Below are 22,137 nucleotides of genomic sequence, written 5' to 3' on the forward strand. Positions count from 1 at the left end.
GAAAATGATTCAGGGCCCAGTTAGAGATGCACCAGAATATAACACGTCTTTGTTTGCAGTGTGCGATCCAGACTCTGTTAGATCAGTCACTATATGTGCCATACATTGCGGCTGCATTTCGTTGCTCCTAGTTTTCCAGCTTGGTTCACTTTCATGACCTCTGTTCATCCAGACCGTCCTTCAACCGAGGTCATTTCACATAAAGTTGGTGTCAGTTAAGACTCCTGCTCTGTGTTTACACCATGGCCCCTCTATCAAACTGTTGTAACATACGGGAGACAGCGTGTTGAAAGAACTACAAAGAACACATTTTGAAGATGAAACATTAAGCTTTGCCATTTAACTCCACACTGAACAAGAAGACTAATCACTCAAGTTAATCTCAATTTAATTAACCACTGAAGGTCAGTGGTGGCATCAGAGCCGGGCCAAGGCATAAGCGAACGCGGCTGCACAGGGCCCCCAGATAGTGTGTGGAAACAAAAACATTTGAACATCTTAAAGAAATCTATATATCTTTAGAAACATATCGGAATAGTGTTTATCGTTATTTGGTTTTATTTTTTAGTTGAAGATTGCACATTTAGTGCAAATTTGAGCATCTGTTCCAAGTTTTCAAAAACGTGGCTATTAAACTGGTTTAAATGCAAATGTATGCTGTTGTATTTTGCTATTTTTCAATGCACGTTCAGTATCACCACACAATTGTCTATGATGTTAAAAAAAGAAAAACAAGAGTGACACTGGTTTGGAGTAAGTAATACAGCTATAATATAATTAAGGCAATTTATAATGTTACATTTCTATTAATAATAGTCAATCACGGGTGTGGCTCCCAAATCAAATTCAGCATAGGGCTTGGGCTGGCATACTCTGTAAAAAAACTAAAACCATTGTCAAATCTACAGTTATTTACTCTATTATTCACAGATAAAGAATTGTAATGTGAATGTGTTAATGCAGCCTTTTTCAAACTGGGGGCGGGCCCCCTGGGGGAGCGTAGAGACTCTCCAGGTGGGGCGCGAGTTCTGTTTTTTTTTTTAAAGTCCTAACTAAAGTTTAGCAGGCAGAACTTTTGGTCTCGCTGTAAGCTGGATTCATTTAAGTGACGTACCACAACAAAACCTACACTGGTGACACGGTTTGGATAATAGAGAAGTTTCTGAGGGGCAAAAAGAAAACTGTGCACAACAAGCCGACGTCAGCCGAACGGAACAATGATTCACAACGACCAAAACCCAAGACCAGAAAATGCCACCAAAGACCTCTCTGTGTGTTGTGTCTCAAAACATTGGCAGGGGACAGCATCTGTATTGTTAAAACAAAAAAAATAATTTCACAGCAAATGATTGATATTTGTAAAGTATTCTTTGTTATCCAAATGTATTTATTGTTGACGCTAAAATTACGCTATTATGACTGCACATTTTATAGTTTTATTTGAGAATTGCTCTCTCACAAAGCAATATTGAGGTTATTTGTATCGCTAAAGCAAAAATGTCGCGGGGCCCCCGGGAAATTTCTTCCTCCAAAGGGGGGCCCAACAGAAAAAGTTTGGGAACCACTGTGTTAATGTGTTAAAGCAGTCAAAACATTACTGTAATAAATCACTGTAGATATATATATATATATATATACATATATATATATATATACATGTGTATATATACATACTATATGTATACACATGCATGTAGGAGTTCATAGGAGTTGGAATTATTCTTATTCTCTTATTCTGTAATAATCTTCTCTAAAACCACAATTTTTTACAAAATAGAAAATAGGTTTTAAACTTCGAAGAAATCCACAAAGATTTCCTATGAAAGGCATTTTCCTGAATGAAGAGCCTTTGGGTGCACGTATTACGCGCAATAAATGACGCAGACACCAAGACACCATGAGGGCATATAAAGCCAGTCGGAGCCATCAGTCTGTGCTGGAGCTGTTGCCATGTCTCTGGAGAACTAAACCCGGAGATGGACAGCAGCGGGGGGCTGGTGGTTCTGAACGGGTCCAGATCCTTTTGGGACTCCACAGCAGAGCACCAGCACCAGTACATCATCTGGCTCCCTGGCACGGGCATCGCTGCAGTCTATGGGACAATCATCATCATCGGTCTGGTCGGAAACGTCACTTTGATGAAGACGTGTTTGTTGGTGAAGTCCATGCGCACGGTGCCGAACTTGCTGCTGTCCAGTCTGGCTGTGGGTGACCTGCTGCTGCTGGTGACCTGCGCCCCGGTGGACGCCAGCCGCTACCTGGTGGACCAGTGGCTGTTTGGCCGCGTTGGGTGCAAAATTATCCCGTTCATCCAGCTCACTTCAGTGGGAGTCTCCGTGTTCACACTCACTGTTCTCTCCGCTGACCGGTACTGACCACACAATGTATAGTATCGTATAGTATAGAGTCTGGGCATGTTTTAAAAACTTCTTTATTCTCTGTATAGGCTACTCGCTGAGAGGAAATTTATGACTTGTTTTCAAGTAGGATGGAAAGTATTGTTCAGAAGTATTTGTTTAATAAATAAAAGATATATACATATAGTATTATAATGCTATAATTACATTATATTTAATTACGTTAAAAATTAACCAACCTGAATGTATATATGCGTTTGATATGTTCCCTGTTTGTTTGTTTGTTTGTTTGTTATGTGTAATTTGGATTAAATATTGTAGAATACGGAATTATAGTATATCTTTGGAACCATTGTGGAACAAGTGTGTAAATTGTATTTAAATCAACAACGTTTATACATCCTTTTATCTTGTTGTAAAACAAATGATTACCAATAGTTATTATTTATGTGTAATATATATTTCTTTCAAACCTTATTTTTCACTTATGTCCATTAACTACACTGCTATTAAAATACAAGCACTATTATAAATTTAACATAATAAGAATATGTGAAATGGCACACATTGATAAACTATTGGTTTTGTATTGGAAAATACAATACAGTATATGTTTACCTTCAGATTGTCAAAGTTTGAACAACACATACACAGCAATGACAGCAATTAAAAGAAGAAGAAAAAAAATCCATGTCACCGTAATAGAAATGTCTCCTCTTGCTTTAGGTACAAAGCCATTGTCAACCCTCTGGACATCCGTAGGTCCAGTATCGGTTTACGAGTGGGGACAATCTGGCTGCTGTCTGTGTCTCTGGCCATTCCTGAAGCTGTCTTCTCTGACCTGCACACGTTCACCATCATCCACACCAATGAGACATTTGTGACCTGTGCCCCTTACCCCCACTCCGGGGACCTGCACCCGAAAATCCACTCCACAGCCTTCTTCCTCATCTTCTACATCATCCCGCTCTTCATCATATCCGTCTACTACTGCTTCATCGCTCGCAGTCTGATCAGGAGCTCAGTGGACCTCCCCGCTGAAGGACACGCGCACCTCCAGAAGCAGGTCTCTGTGAGGCATCATCTGTTATCTGTTACAATGCTCCTGTCGTTATATAAAGTCATCCTTCTCCATCCATCCATTATCTATTCTCCACGGTCCCTTCCTCCCTCCATCCAAAGACAGGAACACTCGGGTTGAGTTGATTGGAAACCCTGAGTTCTCTTTAGGTTTTTAGGAATAAGGGATGATGGATGATGGATGAACAGACACTTGGACGTGTTTATCTACAAAACCATTCTGGGCAAAAATGACCGATCTTCTCTTTTAAAATGAAAACATGAAAGTTTTATTATTGTTACAGAGGTTTTTTGATTATCAGGTGAGATGACCAATGATGGAACCTCTGGAGTCAGTGATGAGTTAAATTGAAAGATTTTATTGAAGACAGCTCAGATCCACGGAGAACTGAGACAACTCTAGGTTGGCCAACTCTGAGCTGTCAAACTCTGAGGTTTTCACTCGGTTTCAGAACAGCTGATCGGCATTAGGTCAATCAACTCTGAGTATGTTCACTCTGAGTTAAGCGTGTGCGTTGGGAATGAAATCCATCATCAATGGAGCTCTGATACTACGATTCACCATGGCAACGGGTAAACAAAGAGCACAGCCTCCATTTTAATCCAGTTGAGCAGAAATATTAATACATGCCAATGACCATGACATGTATGTTCCAAAACAGGATTGAAGAGAGGAGTCAATAAATGAACACTATTACATTGTATACAGTGTAATCCACTCATTCATCATTTAACAGAGTTCATTAATGGATGATAAATGCTGCAGTCCTACCATATGTTAGATTTTATTTGATATTTATTCAGCTGTAACCTGACGGGGACAAGTCTCATGTCTCAAATTGGAATAACTCCAGGTTGTCTGTGCAAGTGTTTTATATAAGATAGTTTCTCCCTGTTTTCTCTCATTCAAGTAAGTGAATATTTCAATGCATCCACATCTGTCCACAGAAATAACGGGATATATCAGTGGAACCATTCACCTATTTTCTGCTATATACTGTATCATATACTTGTACATGAGTCAATTCACAGCTTTGTTTGTGATGATTTCTTTCGTCTGTTCTATCAGATCAAGTCCAGGAAGCGTTTGGCCAAAACCGTGCTGGTGTTTGTTGGCTTGTTTGCGGTCTGCTGGCTGCCCAGTCATGTGATCTACCTGTACCGCTCCTACAACTACGACCAGGCGGACACGTCCCTGGCCCATTTCATCGCCAGCGTGTGCGCTCGCATCTTGGCCTTCACCAACTCATGCGTGAATCCGTTTGCTCTTTACCTGATGAGCAAAAGCTTCAGCAAACACTTTAACAAGCAGCTGTGCTGCACTTCTCCCAGACGGATGAACAGCCAGAATAGTGTGAACACAAACATAACAACCGTGTGAAAGCAAAAGGCTCTGAATCACTCAAGTCACATTCATTTTCATCATGTTCAACTCTTAATCGACAATTATAAGAATGTTTCATTGTTGTGAAGTCATGCCACTCACATGAATTATGTCTATTACTAACTTAAATGACAATTTCTCATTTACTTTGCCTCCACCAAATACCAATTATGAAAGGAAAATATAACATATATAGCTACATTTCCTGTCAGAAACATAGTGTTGAAAGAAACTAGTTAGGTTATAGACAAATGCACTAATGGCAGAGGAAAGTTACTTTCTCTGGAAATCAGATTTGGTGAAGTTTAACCGAGTATAATCATAAAAAAAATGGGTTTTTTTAAAGTTATTTGCAACTGTGAATGAAAAAGTTTCAGTCCAATTATGCAAATACTTTATCTGCAATGTTACTTTAATTAAAAAAGATCAGTGGATATTTGAGGGTTTCATTTGTAAAATATTCAGAAGGAAAATAATCTGCTAATCAATGTACGGGAAATATTAATACAAACGTGACTGGTTATTTATTTGTCTAATGTTAAGTTACATAATAGTGTACTTAATGTAATGCTCGTGTTTAGTGTCTGGCTGTTATTCTGTGTATTATCTTTTCATCCTTTACACTGTGCTCCAGCCGCTTCATACAACTTCAGAGTGTAATCAAAGAGGGGGATTTCACCCTTAAAGTGTAATGATATGTCATGATATGTACAATACTGACTAAGCTGTTGGTCATTTTCACACTTAATCGGTTACATGTGCCATCTAGAAAAATACAATTATTCAGTGTATTGCACTAAATCTACCGTTTTAAAGCGGTAAATATTTAGCATTACATTACACTTACATACACTTTGCTCAATATTGGAAAAAACGTCTTTGTACAAATATTTGTTTATTGTATTTTTATGGTGTTTGTAGCGGATGCTTATTTGCAACACTTGTCCCTAGAAGGGCTTTTATGGCAGGAATTGACAGGTGGTGACTATGTGAACGTAAACTAGTACAAAACATGCGATAAAAAGTATAAAACATTCAATAAAATTGTGAAGTTTACATCCACTTTCAAAATGATCAGGTGGCAAGTTCCAAGATTTAGCTCCTATTTCAGAAAAAGGCTGTCCGTGCAAAAGAGGTTTTACAGACGCGATGCTGCTCTGGTGGATCTGCGGCAGCTCTGTCGTCACTGGATGTGTTTACAGAGAGGTGAAGGGGGGCGAGGGCATTTGAACGTTGACAAACCAGCTTCATGTAGTGAAAATAAATGAAATTGGCAAAGCTCAAGATCTTGTACTTTATTCGTTTTTATTCAGGATTTTCAAGGCAAATCAAGTTTAAAGCACCTAAACGCATACATGGTGGTTTCTTTTGTTAGCAGCGTGCATCAACAGGAATTCACTGCTGCTAACATGGCTTTATCAGGCTGCTGTAAGGATCAAGTTGTGCATTGATTGTAGTATAGGTTTTGACCGACTACTTAATGAAATATCTCTGGTTCTTGTACTGACATTCTGTTTTGACAATCGTGCAAAAGTTATCATCACATTATAGTCATATTATGTATTGTCATTTCCTTTGTGACTATTATGGCACCTGTTAAAATACAGGTTTTAGCTTCTCTCACGCAAAACAAGTTATTATTCTTGGACTTAAGACTATTTTTGCATTGAGACAGTCACTTTATTTATTTCTGTCGCCGTATGTCCTGGACCCTCATTGTTAATCCGCTGTGAACTGTGGCTTCACAGAAAATGTCAAATGCTGTAATCTATGTAAACCTTTCAAAACTTCTTACAAGCGACCGCTTTTGTTGCTCATTAGATGAAGAAATGTCAAGGTAAATCAGCTCCAACTCATTTTTATAGGTCACTGCACATGGGCCTTTGATGATGGCATTTGAAATTGGAAACTATTTTCCCTTGACTAACACCAGTTACAAACTCATTACTAGTTTGCTCAGTGTAATAAAAAAAAGAAAGTTCCTGCAGTGTCTGGGTTGTGACCAAAACACTGTTACTATCATTATTATTATTAGTGGTGGTAGTAAGGAATTATTACAATGACATGAATTAATGTTTGATGTTCAACCTAAAAAATATTTCTTGTTGCTATCATGGCTTTCACTAAATAGATTTTATTCAAAAAGTAAAAAAACAAAACAATGCAACATGAGTAGGTTTTCATTTAGACAATAATTCAAATACAAAACCTAGTATCTCATCGCTGCAAATAATCTCTGAAAACAATGCTTTGCTCAAGATTTGAAACATTTAACACACAATCTTTTTAGAGATAAAGTTAACAGTGTTAAGCTGTTTATTTTACACTTTCAGATAAGCGTTGCCACTCACCCCTCTGTGTATTTCGGGAACGGCAACACTGCTTCACAAGACTATTTAGCATCATTTTTAACACGACGTTTAACATCAGTTAGATGAGCTAAATCATGTCACAGCGCGTCTACAGAGGAAACTATAAGCAAATATATGTATGTATATATATATATATATATATATAAATAAATATATATGTATATGTACAGAGTGATTAACACATATTAGACCACCTGTCTTAAAAATAAAATATTTTAGAAATCTTAAAGAAAAAAAAACTTGTTTAAAGCTAAAAATGTTAGTTATTTATCTAGCAAATTAAAAAATTTAATTCATTTTTATATATATGTGTATATATATATACATATACACACACATGTATATACATATATACTGTATATATGTATATAGATATATATATACTGTATATATGTATGTATATTTGTATATATATATATATATATATATATATACATATATATATCTAGATCGATCTATATGTAGTGTGTATGTGTGAGTATGTGGCAAAGAGAAGGTCACAAAAGCAGGTTGTCTCATTGGTAGAGGAGGAAATTTTGGATTCTGTGAGGAAGGAAAAGGCTGGACACTCTGTGAAGACGAGTTCTTCCCAGACTTCTCCGAATACAGAAACGACTCAGCTGAGACAGCGAGCAGGGACCTGTGAAGGGGGCGACAGGTCCCGTAAGAGTAAATCAGTGTGAGTAAATTTTGTATGACATAGATTGGAGAGTCACAGTTACAACGCACCTCTTTTCAGCAGTGCCGCTCTTACTGCAGTGTTTGGCATCGACAGATCCAGAGGAGTTTTTCCATCTGCGTTCCTACAACACCTGTCGGCCCCAAATTCCAGCAGATTGTCCACAATGTTTGCCCCCCCACCTTGAACCGCAGCATGTAAGGGACTGTCCTGCCCACAGCCGACCTCAACATCTGCTCCTGCACGTGCACACACACACACACACACACAGAAATGGTTAATTACCTGACTAACTATAGCACAATAGAGCAAAAGACTGTGATTAAGTCGCTTGCGTCCTCCCCCACTTCACCACCACTCTCTATAATATAAGAAATTAAAAACAAAACATTGTTAATTAAGGAAATATTAAAAGGTGTGATTTGCAGCCCCAATTGGCAGCATTTCAAGTTTACAAAAAGGTATTTGGAACAAAAAGGTATTTGGAAGTGGGGAGTTGCCATAGAAACTGAGGTTGTAATGATATCGTAAAATTGAGCCTCTGATTGGAGGAAACATTGATAAAACAATTGTCCTTGAAGGACGAGAGATACATAGTTTCTCTTTTGAAAACACGAAGGTATTACAAGAAATACATGAGACTGAACATGACTTTATCTTTAGCTCCCAATACAATGTTCACAAATGCAAGGATGGGTGTTGTGGTACATGGATGACAACATCATTTGGACATGAAGTCATATTACTATGTTTTTTTTTTTAGAGAGGATGTTACATAAGCTGTGCAAGAAGGGAAAACAACCTTCAGGATCACACAGTGTTAACTTGGACTGCTCATTTCTTCGATAAAGGCTGCTGCTGAAGACATCGCACTTTCCCGATACTTCTTCCATCACACAACATTTGTCTGACCAACAATACAAAACAACCCACAGCCATTTAACTTAAAATCAATAGAGCATAGAGTAGAGCTAGGTGACTTTCAACTGGAAGGTTGTGGGTTTGATTCCCGGCTCTGCTAGTCTACATGTCGTTGTGTCCTTGGGCAAGACACAAGACAATCCCAGCATTGCTCCTGTACAGGCAGCACACAAAAAATGTGGTGCACATAGGTGCACTGTATGATTGCACTATATAAATACAAACCATTTAATGATCCAATTTATTTTATTACCCAGGTTAATGAAGTTACAGGCTATAAACCTAATAAAAGCAATACGTTATATACTGTAACGTATTATATATATTATAGATGATGCTACTTGCACACTATTTAACCATGAGGAATGTTTGCCAGGGGCAAAATATTTTTGTCACTGGTTTCAATCAGTGATGTCGCATGGTGGAGAGATTTCAACGATATAAAAGAACTATAGTTTTCTGATTTGAATTTGAATTTCTGAATTTCAAAGACAATGTATTACTATGACACGCAATTGTGACTCGGGGTATCAAAAAATGAAATAGCAAGAGGCAGCAAAGAATCAATGCCGTGTACAGTAGGGGAATGTGTCAAAAGAACAACAAAAACTCAGCAGGTTCTCTCCAGTATTATCTCTTGTTTCTTTCCTGTATTATGTCTTGTTCTTATGTGTACTGTATCATAACGTCATCGTGTGTTAATCCATTTGATGAAAAGGACTCAAGACCTCATGTGAACTGTCCGTGTGCATATACAGTATATATATACACATGTATACTATATATGTATGCTAATTTGCACAAATTATCATTAATGCACTTGAGACAACATTGTCTCGTATTATTCTGCACTTTAATCTTACTGCTATTCTTGTACTGTGTTGTGTTATGTTATGTGAGATAGATACTGAGAACAGATGATTGTTGCTTTCTGACCTGGAAGTAATTAAACACGTTTACACCCTGTAGCATTTCATATTTTTTAGTTTAGTTTAGAAAGATATTTCAGTTTTAACATATATTTTACAATATTATATATATTCAAAATCAATTAAATGTATTAACATCCATTCATTTTCTACTGCTTTATCCTCAATGAGGGTCATGAGGGGGGGCTGTGCCAATCTCAGCTGACATGGGGCGATAGGCGGGGTACACCCTCGACAGTTTGCCAGTCCATCACAGGGCCACATATAGAGACAAACAACCATTCACAATCACACCTACGGTCAATTTACAGTGTCCGATTTACCTAATCCCCATATTTCATGTTTTTTGGACTATGAGAGGAAACCCAGAGAAAACCCATGCACACAGGGTGAGAACATGCAAACTCATGTATGAACATACTGACGTGAATAAATAGAACACTGAAAAGACATCAAATGACTTGTTTCCACACTGCAGAGATAAGGGAGGGCATTACCTGCGCGCAGCAGGACGTCTACACAGGCTGCAGCCCGGGCCATGCAGGCAGAATACAGCGGCGTCCCCACCACTGGCAGCTCTATGTCAACATGAGCTCCGTAGGTCAGCAGCAGCTCCAGACACTCTCTGTGATCTGACAAAGAAACAGCACCACGTCAGCAAATCTGCTGCCACAGGACACGTCTTTGCAGCCGCACATAACTGCACATACACACACCTTTACGCGCGGCCTCGTGAATGGGTGATGCCAGCTGGTAGGTGGTGCCAATGAAAGTGCTGTGCTTCAAGATGAGCCTGACACAAGCAGCGCTTCCACTCCGGCAAGAGTTGTAGAGAGGTGTGGCGCCATCTGTTGATACTGTCTCCACCTGTGGAGGGAAACCAGAAGAAACTTGATACCACAGTTTTAAGAGCTGCACTGGCCTTTATAGTCATTTAATAAAAACACTCACTGGCCACTTTATTAGGTATACCTGTTCAAATATCTATTCAGCCAATCATAAAGCAGCAACTCAATGCATTTAGGCATATAGATGAGACGTTCAAACTGAGCATCAGAATGACTAAGTTGACTTAACATGATTTAACATTACACTAAAATATTACTGTTCACACGGTTTTAAGCACGGATCAGAACTCATGCAGATGTATCATGTATCATTTTCCTTTCCACCCATTTTTCCCCCCCCAAGTTAAAATTACACACAATGTAATAACAGTCAAGCTCTGTTCAGTTATTTGGGTGTTTCCTCCTCCAGGGGAACAGAGGTGTGGTCCACTACAGTGTGCTCCCACTTCTCTGATGCCACACCCAGAGAGTTGTGCCGTTTCAAACTTGTAGCCTTCAGCTCTTGTTTTTCAGGATTCTCAGAGCTTTAGCATATAGCATGTAAACAAACAAAAACAGACTGACGGTAAATGAGCTTAAGCTGCAGTTAGATTCAAGACCATTGACTCTAAGTCTTGAGCAAAACCTGCTTGAGTGTTCATTATGTAGAGTGTTCTCACATTTGCCCCATTGTCCAGCAGGACCTTGGCACAGGCGTAATGACCACCGAGACAAGCCTCATGCAGGGGGGAGACCATGTCCATGGTGAGTGTGTCCACATAGAAGCCCTGCAAGGAAGAAGGGAGGGTGATCAGGTTTTCATTACGTCATATGACGATGACTGTAATGATAGAGAAAGACCCGTGTTGGGCTGACCTGAGCAATGAGGTTTCTGAGCTGGAGCAGTCTTCCCTGGTAGGCAGCTTCGTGGAGAGGAGTTCTGTCCGAGCTGGTGTCTGGAGACACACAAACAACAAAATCAGCAAAGTCCATGTATACAGGTGGGCCCAACTGATCATGCTCTTTTTTAAATGTTGAGGTGACTCCATCTGTAAACATGTTTACCTTGTTTTTCCAGAGTTGTCCCAACTTTCCTTTGCAGTAGCCAACAAAACACTGAACAATACCTGCTCACAGTTTTGTTGACCACTGCAAAGAAAAGTTTTCAGGACACAAACAGCTTTATAATTGTAATTGTCAAAACCCACAGAAAAAAAAATTACAAAGACATTATTACTTAAGCCACATCACAACTACTGGACAGATTTGTACATTTGTTCCACACAAAAAAAAGGTGATTCAGTTTTGTGACAAGTTCCATCAAAACACAAAAGAACTGAAAGACTAAGAAGAAAACTTACCAGCCATCAGTGAGTTGCACGCCAGACCCCCATATATGTGGAAGGGCCTCTGCCAAGTTCTTGAGCACAGTGAGACCTCAGTTTGAACAGTAGCCATGATCAAAATGAAACAACAACAGACTTCCCAGTGACTGTCCAGCTCACCAAGTTGGATACACAACCCTGTATTCGGACTACCTCCCCCCTCTTATCTGCGTCCTTGGTCACCTCCCCCACATTACCACCTCCTGCCCACCTTCATCCCAGCCCATGGACAGTCCACACTGCATGTGTAACAATGGCTGTGGGAATGGGCCTGTACTTGAAAAGCTTGAATTCAGCACTTACAGACTTGCATACAGCCACAAGCACAGGGACAAACAAAGGATTTTTCAAGTTTCACACTCTTAACACTTAGACACGAGATACAAGAGCTGTGTACAGTGTTTCATCTCACCAAATCTGTGATGTGTAGTTTTGCACAAATTGTTCTGTTTTGACAGTATATTTTCAGCCGGAGGCACAAAAACGTGCATCAAGTTACATTTAGATTTTCACACAAGGAACTTCTCAATGTATTGTGATGAGACACAAAACACTGCCATTTACATCTCTCTATGTTTGCTCTACATTCAACACTCATCTGCTGATCTTGTTGAATATAATTGCACATTAAGTACACAACAGAGTTTAGTTATTTTGCAGGCATGACATTAATGTTCAATCTGCAATCTGCAATCACGACACTATGCAAATCCCCATTGTTGGCCTTGAATAGCAGTGCTGACCCATATTCACCCCCTCCCGTTTCTCAGCTACTCTGAGTTTTGTCTGGCACCTCCTTCCAAAGAGCCATGACTTTAGTGAAACTAGTTCTAAGAAAGTGGTCGCCTTTCTGGTCAAGCCGTTTCATTCAAATGTCTCCACCACACAGATGAAGACGATCTAAATACAAACACACATGGGACGAAAGATAAAGCATTTTAAAATACAATTTATTTCCTGGTCTGGACAGTCTTGGAGGTTACACAATCATCTTAATAAAAAACGTTTTTTGTGCAATGTAACAATAAGTATATAGTTATTAAGCCCTTTTACTCCCTCTGGTCAGTGCTATTAATAATTAGAGCTGCACAATATGGTAAAGCAATAATCATAAGGTGATTTTGACAGATATTATGATTGTGACATGATTCATAATTGGTACATATAATTTATTGCATCATACCTGTATCAATAAATCAAAGACATTTTCTCATCTGTCAGACAAGATTTTTGGGGCTCCTAAATTCCTGCAACACTGCAGAATTTCATCATAATGCAGATTTGACACATTTTATCTTCATCAAATAATTACGGTGTCTTTCGATTTGGATATTAGACTTTGTGTTAATGCGTTTTGATTATTTTATGGTTAATTGTGCAGCCCTATCTATTAAATGTCTCAATGAAAGAAAGGTGCTCATTAAAAACGACCACAGCTTTCAAATATGAAAATATCTTCAGGCCCCTTTGATAAGCAAAATGTAAACAAGGTTTGGGATGACCATGAGTGCATTTATCATGTAGTGGCAATGTTTAGAGGTTTACCCTCATGTGTGCAGTTAGAGGTCAGACGAAGGTAAGGAGTGATCACTGTGGTGAAGTTCCGCTGCCCGCTTTGTGTGCTTCTTAGAATGAGCTTTGTTTTTACTGCTCGATTTCTGCCCCCACAGTCCAAGAGGGCCGGTGGCGTCCACGGCGACATCAATGATTCGATCTGGCACCAACCACTGCAGGAGCAGCAGGAAGAGGAAGTCCAAAACTGCGACGAATGCAAAGATGGAGCCGGCGACAGGGCCACAGTGAGCCCTCAGCCTCCGTAACCGCCTGTCCAGAGGAAGCACCTCCTCTCCAGCCACTCTGTCGTACACCTGAGAGCGCAAACACAGTGATGAAACACACTTGATGAAAGTCAACAAACGACTCCCCAACTACCATCACTACACTACATTCACACATGAAAAAAAAGGTTAATCAGGAAAAAAATAAAGCATTCTTCCATAAATTATGTCAGTGTATACATTCATATAATCAGTAATCAGATGTCTACCAGACCACTCTTTTGTGATTTGCTATTCAAACAGTATGTGTGCGTGTCTGCATGTGTCTGTGTATTCTGTGGTAAGGGACTTGATTAAACTTGTAGACGCAACTCAGTCAGAGAGTAAGAAAGTGTTGACAGCTCGCAGCCTTTAGTGTAGATCTGGGTTCTCAAACTCAAATGACCTTGGAGCCACCAAGCAGGTCAGAAGGGGCAAGTCAAGTGGAAAAAAAAAAAAAGACAAACATTTCTGGAAAAAAGCAATTATTCAGTCAGGATGGGCAATAAAGATATTTGTGATGATAGATATTTCACAAAATTTCAAAATATGTGTATGTGATGATATGGAATGATATAGTTATCAATAAAAAGGTAATACAATAAAAGGTATTTATAATGTCAGATTAATCTATTACTTAAAAAACATAGTGTCTCTGAGTATCCTGTTTTTTGCTTTGTCAATTAAAAAATGATCATTGTTAATGTTGCAGCCAGAGACAATTAATGCTAATGGTGGTCCATAACTGCTGGATGTGAAAATAAGTGTTTGTAAGTTTGTCAAATCAGTGTGATGAGAGGGCATTGTTGTGTCTACACTGCCCCCAAGTGGCCCAAACAATATTGGTTTGTTTAAGAGGAACAAACTTGTTTATCACAATAATCCTGTTTACCAAATAATCTCAGTGCCCATTTAACCCTAACTCCTCAGAAACAACACCTTTAGGTTTATAAAAGATAACATAATTATACTTTTTTATGCTATATTATTATAGCTACTGTGTTTTTCACCAATTATATTATTTATAAGCAAACAATCACCTGATTGTATGAATTGTTACTTTTCATTACCCCAGAGTGAGCCTTTTATATTTATATCAGGAGCCAGGTCAGCTCTACGGAGACCACGTTTTTACAACAGCTCACAATGGACAATCTTTGGAATTTTGATGCTGACTGCAGGCTACATAGGTTCTCCAACACACTTGGAAGGGAAGAGTGAGGCGAGGGATATTCAGGTGCCACATACAACTTCCCCAATAAATGTTACAAAATGTTACACACTGTACCTTAAAGCTTCAAATACATGTAGAGAATAAAAATTAAACAACAAGCACACAACTAAATGTGCACATATGTGTTAAAACACACACTGTTGTGATGCTTAAAGGAAAAAGTGAACCTACTTTTTCTGTCCTCTCTGCAACATTTTTCCAAGTGTAGAGGTTTTTCACACGAGCGTGGATGGAGGCAGGGGAGTGGACTGAGCCTGACCGCTGCCGGGCGATGACCGTTTCTAGACCGATGCACAAGGACCGTATATTTGGCTCACACAAGGTAATCAGATCCTCAGGTAACACCTCAGGAATGCCCCCGACACGCGTGCTAACCACCTTAGAAATGAAACAAAAACATACACACACATATACACATGTATGAAGGACTTGGTGTAAGAATAAAAAAGCATCATAACTGCCAAGATTGAAAGATATTAAAATGAATGATCAGGCTGTGTAGTTTCAGGTTGTTAAGACTCACTCCAAGTATACAACCACATCTGACTCTCATAACTGTGTTTGTTTTGAACATGTGGGTCAAGATAAGCTTGTATCCAGTCCACTCTCTCAGATCTGGGAAAGGCAGAATCTGGCAAAACTCCCTGATTTTGTAACAAACTTCCAGATGGAAATTAGCTTATCATTTCTTCCAACTGTGTCATATAAACAGATATTACTTTTGAATTTAAAGGAAAATTACCACATTTACGACTAAAGGCCCTGCTTATGTTACATCCTCTTGTAATTAACATATTTCACATAAATAAGCCATGTTATCACATGTGACTGGCTCCTAGACGGTCAATTATCTTCCCCATTCCATTTCTAGCTGCTATTATGAACATATATCTCCCCATTCGACAACCCAAGTCGAGTCCTTTTTCCCTTTTTTTTCCTTTTGTGCAGAACACATTTTCTCTACAAGTAACAGGATTGACATTTTTCTTGATTTTAAAAAGTGCACATAAACAAATAATGTTCAACCCCCCCACCCGAATCCCTTTGTGTCCTTTTAATTAAAATACACAAAATTAAATAGTAATAGCAATAAATTACTGAATGAATAAATTAAACAAATAACTACATAGGTAAAAGAGCTAAATTAAAACTTAACTGGGCACGTGTGTGTGTGTCGCCGACCAGGCTGGGTATTGGTTGAGAGTGAATTGCTTGTATAAGAAAGCAGGGGCTACCAAGTTTTATGAAATTTGTTCAGGGATTCTTTGACAGTATGTTTGATTTTTTTTTCTAGATCTAAAAATGGCATTACCTCTTCTAACCAGGAGTTTGTGTTAGGCAGTTTAGGGCTCTACTGAGATGAGCTTGGTAGCTGGAGACACACCAAAGATGGCAAATCAAGGGGCAAGGAGAAATGGACAGAGTGATGTACTACCATGTGGCCCTACTTAAAACCATTGTGGGATAAATTAAAGGGCAGAGCTCCTGGAGGGACTGATTTAGCTGACTGACTAACAGGAAAACAAAGATCACACAAGAGATCTGAGACAAATACATTTCAACATCTTCCTGTCATCTGGATTGTATTATGTGAAATGGATTTCAGCTTTATTTGTGAAGGGAATGAAAACCTTTGATTTTATCAACGGAATTTGGTGCAGGAGACGGAAAACTCATACGAACAAAGTCGCATACCTTTTCACAAAGAGCAAGCATCTCTGCCTTATGCTTGTGCTCAATGCAAGGAAATAGCTCAGGCTATGCTAAATGTGTGTCAAGACCATATACAACCACACTTTAAAACCCCAGAACTATCAATTTAAGCTATTGTAAGAATGGCACCAGACCTGAAGTCCACAGCTGGCTCCTTCTACGATGGCCATGCAGAAGGCCTCAGTCAGAGACGTGTTGAGGAAGATGTGACCCTGAACCAAAACACTGCGGACATCTTTATGCTCTAAAGCACCCAGCAGACGCACCCTGCAAAGTTACAAATGAAAGAAGTTGGGCACATCATCATTTTCACACACAACCTGATGTGTGTAATTATGCCAGACTGCTGTCATGAGTTGATTTCTGGGCACTGGGCCCCGGCAGCAGCTCCAAGGCTGTGGAAGGCCCTGCTTGAACACCTAAGGGCACCACAGACATTGGAGTCCTTTAAAGAAAATGTATTCTCAAAACCATAGCTTTTAATTGACTTTTATGTGCTTCTATAGCTCTAACTATGTACTACAACCCCTGGCAAAAATTATGGAATCACCAGTCTTGGAGGATGTTCATTCAGTTGTTTCATTTTGTAGAAAAAAGCAGACAGACATGACACAAAACTAAAGTAATTTCAGATGGCAAATTTCTGGCTTTTAGAAACACTAAAAGAAATCAAGAAAAAAAATTGTGATAGTCAGTAACAGTTACTTTTTTAGACCAAGCAGAGGGAAAAAAAATATGGAATGACTCAATTCTGAGGAAAGAATTATGGAATCATGAAGAACAAACAAACAAAAGAACACTTCAACACCACTAGTACTTTGTTGCACCACCTCTGGCTTTTATAACAGCTTGCAGTCTCTGAGGCATGGACTTAATGAGTGACAAACAGTACTCTTCATCAATCTGGCTCCAATTTTCTCTGATTGCTGTTGCCAGATCAGCTTTGCATATTGGAGCCTTGTCATGGACCATTTTCTTCAAATTCTACCACAGATTTTCAATTGGATTGAGATCCAGACTATTTGCAGGCCATGACATTGACCTTGCTTGTCTTTCTTCAAGGAATGTTTTCACAGTTTTTGCTCTATGGCAAGATGCATTATCATGTTGAAAAATGATTTCATCATCCCCAAACATCCTTTCAATTGATGGGATAAGGAAAGTGTCCAAAATGTCAACGTAAACTTGTGCATTTATTGAAGATGTAATGACAGCCATCTCCCCAGTGCCTTTACCTGACATGCAGCCCCATATCATCAATGACTGTGAAAATGTGCATGTTTTCTTCAGGCAGTGGTCTTCATAAATCTCATTGGAACGGCATCAAACAAAAGTTCCAGCATCATCACCTTGCCTAATGCAGATTAGGCTGACTGTGAACAACCAACATATTTTGCAACATTGTGTGATGATTTACCCTCTTTAAGGAGTTTGATAATCCTCTCCTTTGTTTCAATTGACATCCCTCCTTTTTAACTGCAGACTAACGAGCAGATCTAATCTGATGCAGGTGTTAGTTTTGGGAAAGAAATTTTACAGGGTGATTCCATCATTTTTTCCCTCAGCTTGGTCTAAAAAAGTAACTGACTACCACAATTTTTTTTCTTGATTTCTTTTAGTGTTTATTAAAGCCAGAAAGTTGCCATTTAATATTGCTTTAGTTTTGTGTCGTGTCTGTGATCTGCTTTTTTTCTACAAAATTAAACAACTGAATGAACATCCTCCAAGACTGGTGATTCCATCATTTTTGCCAGGGGTTGTATATGTTACATGTTTCAGTTTTCCTAACATGTAGCACTTTGTGTTTTTTTCTTTTCCAAATGTAAAGTGCAATATAAATAAAATGTATTATCATTATTATTATTATCATAATTATTACTGGGCAAGTAAATGGTGCTGGTAGAGTGGTTTTAAAGAACGTCTGTTCATCACTTTGGTCATTAGGAAATGTTTCTTCCAGAGATCACACCTTGAAAGACGTAACATGTGTATGAGCAGCACCTGTCATGGAGTTGGTATTTCTCTCTGACTTCCTCCAATACAATTCTCTTTGGTCCTTCTCCACCAATTATGAAGTGCAGGTCAGGATGCTTGAGGCAGAGCTCTGGAATTATCCCACCAAGAAGATCAATTCCTGACAAGGAGAGAAAGTGAAATGTTGCTATCTTAGTGAATATGTGAACAATGAAAATGCAACACACATATACTGGAAAACTTTATACAAGGACACTTGATTTAAGAGGCTGATCTGAACATGGACAGGTATAAGACAAAATGTACAACTTGTCAAAACATAGCTTACATAAAATGTCTACAGTAAGTCTAAGTACCTTTGCGGTAGACGAGACGACTGATGACCACAATAGTGATCTTGTCATCTTGGCGCTGGGAAGGGTCAGGAGTGAAATCGGTAGATTCAACAGCATTGGGAATAACAGACACGATCTCTGGATTGAGTGCTGCTCGGAGCACGGTGTTCTCCTTACTGGTGTATGATACACACACAGTGTGGTTGGTATCACACAGCGACACAGTCAGAAGCTTGTTGGTCAGCACAGAGCTGACGTCAGCAAAGCCAAAGAGTGAGTGGTCAGTGAACACCTGTGGATGATGAAACTCCTTTTATCATGTGTAGCACAAAAATGGGAATACACGCCAAGATCTGGATCACAATGAGTCACATACCGTGTTAAGGCCCATGGTCTTCGCGTGGAACAGTGCATCATGGGCCAGTGCGGAAAATGAACTGTGTGCATGTACCACAGTGATACGCTCTCTGACAAACACACAGCGCAGCAGTGGTAGACTGTGGAAACAGGTGGTGGCTGTAGACTGGTTGTACATCACCTGCAGAGGGAGGTAGTAGACCTTGAGTCCATTTGTCAGGTACCTGATACCATTCCTCTTGCCATAGGAATGGGTTACAATCACCACTTTGTGTCCCTTTTCAATCAAACACTGGGAGAGCTGGTAAATGTGACTCTCTACTCCTCCCATATTTGGATAGAAGAAGTCAGACACCATGCAGATGCTGTGCATCCCGCTGGAGACCCTGCCAGACTCCGCAGGAACTCCAGACACTCCCTGAGACGAAGGAGTATTCACAGCTCCCCCTCTCCTTCTTTGGCCCATTGCAGATTCCCTGTGTGCCTGTGCACGGCACCTGTGCAGAAATAGGTTAATTTATCACTTAATGTGCCAACATAAATAACAACAGTATTCTGATAATCAGGTATACCCACGTTTTTTTTACATTATGTACTGTGCAAAAGTCTTAGGGCACCACAAGTTTTGTAGTTTTTTGTCTATCATCTGTGTTGTCTGCGGTCTTTGGCATTTGGATTGAAAAGATGCAACTGAAACGGTGTTATATATTAGCAAGTTGTCAATGAGTTTAACCCCTACAGCATGTGTATGCAATGCTCAAGCATGTCTTGAATAAAACTGGTGTAATAGAACTTTTCACAGCAGATCTTGCTTGACATGTTGTTTTAAACTGCAAACATGTTATTTCCCTTGATGTGTTCCAATAATATAATAAATAATTGTACTGTATGTTCACTATAGCATTGCTATAACAGCAAATCTAACACGTTTGCACAGTGCTGTACATCCTCCACCACTAATTACCCAGTTGTTAGTAGATAGCTAATTATTTTACCATTTGGTCTCACATCACAATAAAGCATGTCAATGATTGTAAAAAACCGAAAATATTATGTTTACAGTAATGTGCAAGCGTGTATGATAACATACACTCCATGAACCCTCACTATTTCACAGCACCGACAGCCATTTCAAACCTACCGACATATTACTTACCTACTTACTTAAAGCCTTTAAATGTGACAATGAATTTAACAGATTCCTTTACAATGAATATTTACTTTTTACGTAGCTCACTGACACCTGTCATGTCATGTACGATAAACAAGTAGTAGAGTTGTATTTATCTACACATTTTCCGGTAACGGTCGCTTGTTCAACACATTTGTGAATTGTTCCTTCAACTAGGATTAATTATCCGTCTACCAGATTCAATGTAATGTGATACATATACACATTTTCTACGTTAGCTTCCTACATAAACGTTTACTATCAAGCTAACCCACTTCGTTCAAATTTAACTACTTTAATGACATTTAAAGAACGTGGTTTTAGTTGTCCAGGACTGTCTTACCGTGGGCAGAATGTCAATCTTGTTCTGAACTATGAAAATGCACGGCAGTATTTTTAATAAGCAGATTCATTTCTGCTCACTAGCCTCTATATAGCCAGTTAGCCACTCGTATGACTTCCTGGTAGTGACGTGACGTTCCGTGTCGAGGCTTCGAAGCGTGTGCAGAGTAGGGGAGGGGGCGTTTCCGCGATGCGCGTATCGAGGCTTGCTTAATTTAGGGGAGGAGCCAAAAATGATGACGTCCGAAGCCTCGCTGCCCGGCTGTACCACGTGATTGCTTCGGGAAGTGGTTCAGGTTTTACAGCTATATATACCCCTCAGGCTCCATTCAAAATGTGGGTTTTGGAAGGAGAGTTGCGGTCAGTTGAGAGTTTGGATAGAGTTTGGATAGTTTGGATAGTTTGGATAGTTTGGAGAGTTTGGATAGCGTTTATATAGTTTGGAGATAGTTTGGAGAGTTTAGGGAGAGAGAGAGATTTAGGAGAGTGAGGAGAGTAGGATAGGTGATACAGGATGGAGCCAGCGAGGCTCATCATTGTCCAAGTTACACAAGCATAATCTGTGCCCTTTTCCTAGTTCCACAAGCACTTTCACTGTACTCTGCCTGATTACGCCCATGCCATTTTCAGAAAAACATTGCACAACCTGCCATATTATGATATTACCATTTTGGGAAGATTTACACACACAGAATACATTCAAAAAATGCATAAACACATATGTACAGAAATTATTTGGTCATACATTTTTTGTAATTCATAGTCATTTCTAACAGACATAACAGACACAAAAATTCAATGCGTCACATATTATGTGGTTCAGATACAGCTGCCTGTGATTATACACTTGGCCAGTAGGTGGTTTCGTGTGCACATTAAGCTTCGAGAAATGAACTCTTTCTCGAAACAATTGGCTCAAGTGGTTCAATGCCTCATATGAGGCTTCATCTCACCATCACTACTTCCTGGTACCTTTCCTTTTTCTTCTTTTTGTTTTACGACAGTTGGCATCCATCTATAGGTGCATTACCGCCCCCTTCTGCTCTGGAGTGTGAACCAGAAAAAAGGCCACCCTCACAACATACACTCATACACTCTTACCCTTTATATTTTCCCCATTTCTATCCTAATTTATATCCTATAAAAAAAAAACCCGTGTCCATTTAGAACTTCACTACTATCCTGACTCATGTTTTCTCACTCATTTCCATTATTCCCTTTAAATTAAATTCTTGATCCCCGAATTTTCTTAGACTTTTT

The 22,137-nt window shown here is 39.3% G+C and overlaps 3 protein-coding genes across 3 annotated transcripts; 1 reads left to right on the forward strand and 2 right to left on the reverse strand.

Moving 5' to 3' along the window:
* Positions 1–1,976: 1,976 nt before the first annotated feature.
* On the forward strand, positions 1,977–6,202 carry LOC131455447 (gastrin-releasing peptide receptor-like). Its single transcript, XM_058623075.1, has 3 exons — positions 1,977–2,368; positions 3,084–3,423; positions 4,507–6,202. Exons 1-3 carry the CDS (start codon positions 1,977–1,979, stop codon positions 4,816–4,818), a joined length of 1,044 nt encoding a protein of 347 aa, XP_058479058.1. The 3' UTR covers positions 4,819–6,202.
* A 1,411-nt stretch (positions 6,203–7,613) lies between these two features.
* On the reverse strand, positions 7,614–12,110 carry asb11 (ankyrin repeat and SOCS box containing 11). Its single transcript, XM_058622514.1, has 7 exons — positions 11,911–12,110; positions 11,426–11,505; positions 11,230–11,337; positions 10,439–10,589; positions 10,220–10,354; positions 7,923–8,111; positions 7,614–7,833 (listed from the first exon to the last, which is right to left on the reverse strand). The coding sequence occupies exons 1-7, from the start codon at positions 12,005–12,007 to the stop codon at positions 7,709–7,711; spliced, it is 885 nt and encodes a 294-aa protein (XP_058478497.1). The 5' UTR covers positions 12,008–12,110; the 3' UTR covers positions 7,614–7,708.
* Positions 12,111–12,863: 753 nt separating this feature from the next.
* piga (phosphatidylinositol glycan anchor biosynthesis, class A) lies at positions 12,864–21,034 on the reverse strand. The gene is made up of 7 exons (XM_058623419.1): positions 20,879–21,034; positions 19,384–19,861; positions 19,029–19,299; positions 18,700–18,832; positions 16,833–16,965; positions 15,157–15,363; positions 12,864–13,802 (listed from the first exon to the last, which is right to left on the reverse strand). Exons 2-7 carry the CDS (start codon positions 19,828–19,830, stop codon positions 13,494–13,496), a joined length of 1,500 nt encoding a protein of 499 aa, XP_058479402.1. The 5' UTR covers positions 19,831–19,861; positions 20,879–21,034; the 3' UTR covers positions 12,864–13,493.
* Between the last annotated feature and the right edge of the window lie 1,103 nt (positions 21,035–22,137).

This window comes from Solea solea, chromosome 2, assembly GCF_958295425.1.
Source record: "Solea solea chromosome 2, fSolSol10.1, whole genome shotgun sequence".
Classification (NCBI taxonomy): domain Eukaryota; kingdom Metazoa; phylum Chordata; class Actinopteri; order Pleuronectiformes; family Soleidae; genus Solea; species Solea solea.